General features: G+C 39.4%; 1 protein-coding gene across 1 annotated transcript; it reads left to right on the forward strand.

Moving 5' to 3' along the window:
- The first annotated feature begins 759 nt into the window (after positions 1 to 759).
- LOC113003950 lies at positions 760 to 5,885 on the forward strand. Its single transcript, XM_026135525.2, has 2 exons — positions 760 to 1,134; positions 5,543 to 5,885. The coding sequence occupies exons 1-2, from the start codon at positions 818 to 820 to the stop codon at positions 5,616 to 5,618; spliced, it is 393 nt and encodes a 130-aa protein (XP_025991310.2). The 5' UTR covers positions 760 to 817; the 3' UTR covers positions 5,619 to 5,885.
- The last annotated feature ends 1,983 nt before the right edge of the window (positions 5,886 to 7,868 follow it).

Here is a 7,868-nt window from a genome sequence, read left to right on the forward strand (position 1 = left end):
AAGTCTCACTTCTGTGAATATAACGCAATTCTAACCCTCCATGGTCCAATCGAGAATTTGATTCTGTCTTACATTCAAATAACACGTACAAAAGAAAGTGAAAAATGTTTCGAGTCAAACGTTCGTGCAATCGTATTTTGAAATGTGGGAATCTTATGCCAGAACCTTTTCCCTAACAGCACAAGATATCGTATGAATATTCTAGATATCGTACGAACATTCATACAATATCGTGATACGTATATTTGTAAAATATCATAATATTCGTTCGATATCATGTACTGTTAGGGTTCAGAACTCGTTTAGAACTCAAAATCCTTTCAAAAACGTTATCAAATACCAGTGATCCGGTTGGATTAGGAAAGCAGCAGAAAAAGAAATTCGTTGGACCACGCTGGGCTAATTCGTAATTATCGAATGTTCTCCTTACGTTTGGCAGAAATGATCGATGCGAAATCACCGAACTCGTATGTGAAAATGACATCATTTCAATGGGCGAACGAGGGAGATTTTTAGAAAGATTCAACGCTACCCTAGGAAAGCAGAATTTCGTTACGCTACTGGCCGCACATTTTCTCGCGCGCGCAGCGATGTGTGCGGGCGGGCGGGCGGGCGGCGTACGTGCCAGCACCTACGTATATCTGTAATGCCGGTACGTACACCCCCGGATGAATCTTGAGGCAGCGAAAATATCACGATGTCCGCTAACGCCCGGGTGTCGAGGGGCAAGGGGGAGGGGGAGAGAAGGCGGGAGGGGCGGGCGAGTGGGCGAAGGTACGGGGCTCAAAACGGGTGGACGGAGTCCATTAGCAGACGGATGAGGATGTGTGCGCGATTATATACGTCGCCCCCTGTCCTCCCGCCTCCCGCCCCCGTCGCGGTCCACTCAATAATGCATCACACTCCTCTATCCGACTACTCGGTCTCCGGTCCAGCACGTATGACCACTCGGGAAGTCTCTTCCTTGCCAGCGGCCCACCTCATCCGGTCCGCACCGTCACCACCCTCCCGGCCGGCTTGCACGGCACCGCGGGTGCTTATTACTACCGTGGCTTTGATTTGGGTGGGAGGCTCCGACGATGGGGAAGAAGAGGGAGCGGCCGCAGCAACGTGTCTTTCAAAGAGAGAAGCGAGGTACGTGTTACTTTGAGGTTATACGCCCCCGAGCCCCTATCGAAAACGTCAGGCCGGGTAAGCTTGAAAATCGTAAAGATTCGTGGACACGAACTGCTTCAAAGTTACCCGAATAAGAAGAAACTTTAATCCGCGCACTCAACGCATCCAATTACAATTAACGTAGCTGATCGAACAAAGTATTACTTTATTTAAAGTCGAAGGACGGGCACGCACTTGCGTCATGAACAAGTTATTTTCAGCGTGAACACGTCGCGTCATTCGATTCGTGGGCGATTACGGATCGACAAGAGTCCGTCAAATGACATTCAATTTCGCTCCTACATCTCGTTCCCGCATGACGTAAAACTCCTCGACCTCTGACCTCTCCTCTCGCGATTCAGTTTGATCCGCCGGAATAATCATTCTCGTTTCAGATCCGCCCACCTCGCGCCCTGAATGCGATATACATACACATATACATATGTACGTGTCTCGCGCGAGAAAGGGTCTCGGGCGCGGAACGATACTGAAATAATACTTGATACAGGCACCTGGAGGAAGATTCGTTCTACCGAATTACTCCACCTCCCGCCGTTGGCCCGCGCGGATTAACGGATAATCCGTACGGGAACGAGGAATTGTTGAGAGAAAAGCGGAAATGCTAATCTCTCGATGAGAGATCCCTCCCGGATACCTACGCACCACGGAGTCTTCCATTTCCGCGAGCGCCAGTATGCGTGTGCACACGTACGCGCGCGTACACGCGCGGCTAAATCGCGCGCGCGCTCGTGTGTGCATTTAAGTACGTTTGTCTCGATTGCGTGCGAGAAACGACGTGGAGAGAAGCGGCCCGCTCTCCAGCGTGTCGTGCAAATCCTCTCAGATCGTAGCCGCCACGTATCCGGCGGTTCGAACGACGCGACGGTTCCGTTCCCGTTCCCGCTTCGCGCGCTCGCTCGCGCGCGCGAGCGAAGCGGTTTATTTCGCGATTCTCGGACGTACCGCCGCGACTACTCGATCGCGCCCGCCCCGTACCCGTCGCATGCCGCGATTTCATAAATTCGCGTTTGAAGCGCGGAATGACGCGGCGTCGCGTAAAGATCTCTCGCCGGAATCTCTCCCGCCCGTCGGTTGGAATTTATAATATACTCGCAGGAAGAGAATTCGAGAACGATGTAATTTAAGAAAAAAATTGTTACCTCAGTTCGTACGCGTTTATGAGTAAGAGTCATAATTAGATTAAGAGTAACGATCAGCTATTTTGCATTATCCGTGAAGTTTACAATTGTTGATTAAATTAATATCGATTATTTGTCGGACTATTTAACTTGATAACGACTAGACTCTTTGAAATGTGTCAAAATTGATCAGCGTCGATAAAATGTCGATCTTGATATTTATGGATGTATATATTGACTTGATATTGCTGTTTAAAATAATTCTTTAGAAACTGATAGAAACAGATTTGAACCTTATTGACGTTTCATCTAATTTTATAATGAGGTTATCGTTTAAATTGATTTACAGTTAAGCTGCGATAGAGAAGTTAGTTATTTTTAACATTTTTATCGTTTCTTAAGAATATTTAATTAAATACTGATCTGAATGTGTGTGTTTTTCTATACAACTTGTCGGGTTAATCTAATCCAATCTGAAAATTACAATTTTTGCTGTATGTGTATGTGTGTGTGTTATAAGTATAAAACTAATTAGTACATAAAAAATAAAACCTCTGAAATTAAAGTATTACATAATACATGATACATAAATACTAAAGACATGATAAGATAACATCAATTTCGACAATACACAGTCAGATAAACATTAATTGAAGATGATTACTAAATTATATGTTAAATAAAAAGTGATAACAGATCTGATAATTATGAACCAAAAACACGATAGGATTATATAGATCTTTATCTAATTTCATCCAATTTTTTTAAGTATATAAAAAATGTCGTAAAAGTATCGACTAATTAATGATATTAAGTCGACGTATGTTGACTCGACTTTAATATAAGTTGAATGACGACTAGATCATCGACATCTGCGTAATATTTTCTAGATATCGTGATGAAATCTTCGAAATATTAAATTGATTTGGCATGAACCTGGACGGACGTTTGTAAGGGTGGCTCGCTTCAGACGTGTGCTCCACGGCATTCGGGGAAGCACATTTCCTTTGTTAGCCGGAGTGCAGGCCTTTTGTCTTTCATCTTCGACCGTTGCCGTGGTTTCCCATATCCAATCAATTCCGTGCTTCCTAAGTAGAGCCCGGGTGACAGACGGACACACCTCGTGACTTATAATCGCATTTTCCCACCTCCGCGCGTCTCTTACGCGCCACATACACGCCGACAAGAACGGAATCAGCCCCTCCGTTAATGGCCAACGTCGAGGCTTTTAGCTAACCGAGTCTCCTTTGCCCATCGCCTCTGATCTATTCCTCGGCTAATCTGTTGATTATACGAGGCCGTCTGGCAATACGTTATCGGAACCGATGGGAATCCTTTTCCTCTCTCTTCCCATGTGCGTTTACCCTCGCGCCCTTTCCGGCGATCAGGCACATATCTCTCGAGATACTTGTAGAAATGCGTTTTCGGTCCTTAAAGAGGGTTGGCCAAGCGCGATAAAATACATTAGAAGAGGCCTTCAATACAGATATGACATTTATGCTTATAGAAAAATAGAATCTGCGAAATCTTTTATATTAAAAAACAAATAGAATTGTTTTTAACTCTCTCAGACACCTTCTTCGGAAAATTGAGAGAATCTCTAGCTGAGCTTATTTATTTTCTTTGCAACAAAAATTCTTTACTGATGCCTGTTAACATCATTATTATTAAATTGATTTTTAACTTAATATCGTGACATAACTTTTCTTATGTTTCAAGACCGGAAATTTTTCAGCTCTTGCAGTTTAATGAACTTGAAAATGTATAATGTAAAATCACGTAAGAAATATTACCACAAAGATCCAACTGCGACCGAACAGACCTTTCTTTAATTAATAGAATTTCTTTATTTTTGTGCCATTGGATTTTATGTATAAAATGGAGCGGATTACACAAGATCGATATAAATATTACGGAGTCGATTGAAAGGCAAGTTTTTTTTTGTTATCTAGAATGCCACCTGTGAAAACGACTGATTCTTTTGAATACTATAGAGTTGATGTTCTTTCCTCTCTAGTGAAACAAACGAAGCGAAAAGGAGTGAATCGCCGTTCTTTATTCTCACCAGACGACAGACGACGGATTGCTTCAGATTCCTGTACATAGACATCGCCGGAGTCCGCGGGGCAATTATCCGGCAGATAGCATCGTAGGACTTAACCTACTATCACTTTGGTTTATTGCGAGTTATATTTCAGCACGTGGGAACTGCGTGGAGTTTTCAATGGGTCCCGGTGCGAAGAAGGTTGCTCAATGATCGTTCCGATAGCGGTTTCAGATCGCCGGAAACCCACTTTTCCATAAAATGCAACCGTTCGTGTTACTTATCCGCTCAGGAGTCGAATTCGGTCGATGACATTAAAGGGAGAGACGATTACGAGGAAATAGTCATTGAGCAAAATCGGATCTAATTAGAAAAAAATTAGAAGAAAACGGCATTGTGTTATTATCACGTTTTCGTGACTTTTTTTCATCCAAAATTATCGTCTCGCGACACTTTAGAAAGTTACAAAAGTCTACGTTAGTCAATTCTCCAATTATCTTAACAAGCAGTTGATTGAAGGGTTTCACACGAAAACCAAAGTCCATTGTTCTTAAATCTGGATTATAGCGCCAAATCGTTCTCTGCGAGTAGAGTCACATCGTGAACAATTCTGTTTTAACCAGAATAAAAAAAAAGAAAGAATGGGAAATATAAATATAAATAGAAATATGTATCGAATACAAAATTTCCACAAAAAACAAACAAGTCTAGATTTTTTTTCTTTAAATAGGTATTAAAATATTAATTAAGCTTAAAACTTTCTTATTATACCTATTTATATGTCTGGAAATAACTTATCATATTATACAAGGAACAATTTAAAAATAAAAAGTTTTTTTATTAGCTAAAAATCAAACTTTCTGAATCTGTTTGGTTATTGTGGCAAACTCTTCAACTGTATTTGATGCTGACACGTATGTAATGTTACGTAATTAGTTCGTTGATCTGAGATTTATTCGATATCTTAATACTTAATTAGTTGTTTCTTAGCTTTGCGCAAAATAAAAACGTCTAAAGCTTCAAATAAAAGTAATTAAACTAAAAATGTTATAATTGCGCTATAAGGCAATAATTAAGGAAGAGATGTCGAAACTTGGCTGTCAAAGCGTTATACTCACTGCCAATTCATATTCATGAAGAGTAAGAAACCGAGCAACTAACGACTCGTTAGTTCTTTTAAGTGATAATTTATTTATCTTTCTAGAACAAGTCTCAGTGTCTGCACGAGCGATCCCAGAGCGGCCGGGCACGACCGACCATTGTTAATTCCTGGCTGCTAATTATGGAAAAATACGGCAGTCGCTCCGCGCTCGAAGATCGACCGCATATAACGACAGCGGAAAACCATTAACGTTCCTGCTGTTTGGTTTTAGACTCGGCGCGGTAACGGATGTCTCTGGAAAATTTAATCGAAACACTTGCCAGTCTCGACGTTCGCACTAAAAACAACGGTGCGCTTGGTATTGAAAAACACATTCGTGATTATCATATAATTGTCTAATACTTAATTAAAGGATTGAATGTGATAATAAATTTTTTGAGAATGATGTAATTGTATTGATTTGATACAATTCGATTATTTTTCTTAAAAATTAAAGACCACATCTAATTAATTGGCGAGAAGGTGGTGTTATGAGCCGCATAAGTATTGTAGCTATTCGTATTATCTCAGTTATAAGGTGATAAATTTTAGTAATTACTTATGGGATTATTTGTTTAGTAATCTGCCGTTGTGCAAGATTACGTACATAGAGAAAACGATTTCTTTGAACTTAATAAATTTTAATGTATACGAACAAATTTATTTGGAATGATCCAAACAAACTAATGTTCGAATCAATAGGTACGACTAATAATTATTTCCGTCAGATAATAGAGGTTTTTCTAATTAAACAACAAAATTTTTACTTAAACAAATAATGTTTACCATTATCATATGTTAAATCTCATTTTCAAATCGTTCATTGTAAAATATGCCAATACATAATAACTGTACTATACATTTGTTACAAAGTATTTCTACTTTTGAACATTTCAAAACTTTTTTAAGATTTTCAACATTTTTACATTTAATTACACATCATTCTTTTTAAGCTTGAGCATATTAATACACGAATATATGAACACATTAGTTATTTAACTTTTTATTTGGTTGTATGCAATTTTGGGTTATGCAAAGTTAAACAGTAGCATAGCATTTTGTTCATACGGTCATCTAAGCGCGTTGGTAACATGGCTATCATTAAGATTTTCACATAGAAGTAGTTCTTCTACAAATCAATTGTCATTGTACAGGATTGCGTTCAGAAACATTTGAATTATCTTAATTATTTAATATTAAACATGGATAAAATGACTCTAATATTTTTTATTGAAAGGAACGTTTTATCTATTGAAAATTAAAAACATATAAATAATAATACGTCGACTGCTACGTAAAAACACAAATAATTGATAAGCCTAAACGGTTATACCAAACTTTTAAATTGAATTTAAACTGAAATATCACAAAATAAAATTAAAAATCAATTTAATATTACCGATGCCAACAGGTATCTCTGTAATCCTTTCATATCCCGATAAAAGTATATTTAAAATTAAAAACATGTAACCCAGACAACATTATGACGTCTTAAACATGACTAAAAGGTGTCTTAAATTAAGATTTTTTAATCTTTAAGACATCTTTAGGACGTCTTTTCAAAATTAAGACGTTTTTCAAATGTCTTTTACACATGTCGTTTGGAAATTTTGTAACAAAATATTGTGTGTTTCTTTTAAACAAAACAAATTTTTCAATGTATTTTTGAGATGGCACATATTATCATCCGTTTATTTTCGACTTATTATTATGCTATATTTTTATAAATAATATTCAATACAAACATTTTTCATAACTTTGTTTAAATAACACTTTGATAAATGTAGTGGTTTATGTATAATTTTAGTAAAAAATAATAATTGTTAACATAGTTGTTGCTTAAAATGTAAATGGGTAGTCGGAATATCACCTCCTCTATTCAATTGTAATAATTGTCAGTATTAGTATCAGCATCACCGTGCTGGCGGTACGTCCGACGCGACGCTTCGAGGGACGCGGGAGGACACGAAGAAGAACGCGGGCACAAAGCGGCGGGAAATAACTTTGAAAAAGTGTGTTTCCCCCGGTTAAACGTAAAAGTCTTAAATGTAACGCGCCGCGCCGCCCGGCCGCTACCTTTCCCGGCCCCCTTTTATCGCACAAAGGGGTAAAACCTAACCTACCGTCCGCCTAACGTATCCCGCTTTTCGTCGCAAAAGAGACCCCCGAGGGTGTGCACGGGGGTGGAACGAGGGGGGAATGGCAAGGGGGGGGGGTGCGGACGACGGCCGTGAGCACACATGGGCGCGCGCACACGAACAAACGGACGGACCGTGCCGACTCTTATGATGGACGTAATTAAAACTTTTACAGCGGCATACTAAAATGCAAATAAAACGATACGCGGGTTCTCTCTCTCTCTCTCTTTTCTCTCTCTCTCTCTCTCGGA

Source organism: Solenopsis invicta, chromosome 8 (genome assembly GCF_016802725.1).
Source record: "Solenopsis invicta isolate M01_SB chromosome 8, UNIL_Sinv_3.0, whole genome shotgun sequence".
Lineage (NCBI taxonomy): Eukaryota > Metazoa > Arthropoda > Insecta > Hymenoptera > Formicidae > Solenopsis > Solenopsis invicta.

What these genes read in the sequence shown, in the direction of transcription:
- LOC113003950 (XM_026135525.2), top strand. Translation starts at nt 818, where the DNA reads ATGAGGATGTGTGCGCGATTATATACGTCGCCCCCTGTCCTCCCGCCT. An exon ending in CTTTCAAAGAGAGAAGCGAG is followed by an intron (nt 1,135 to 5,542) that starts GTACGTGTTACT and finishes TTATCTTTCTAG; the next exon opens with AACAAGTCTCAGTGTCTGCA.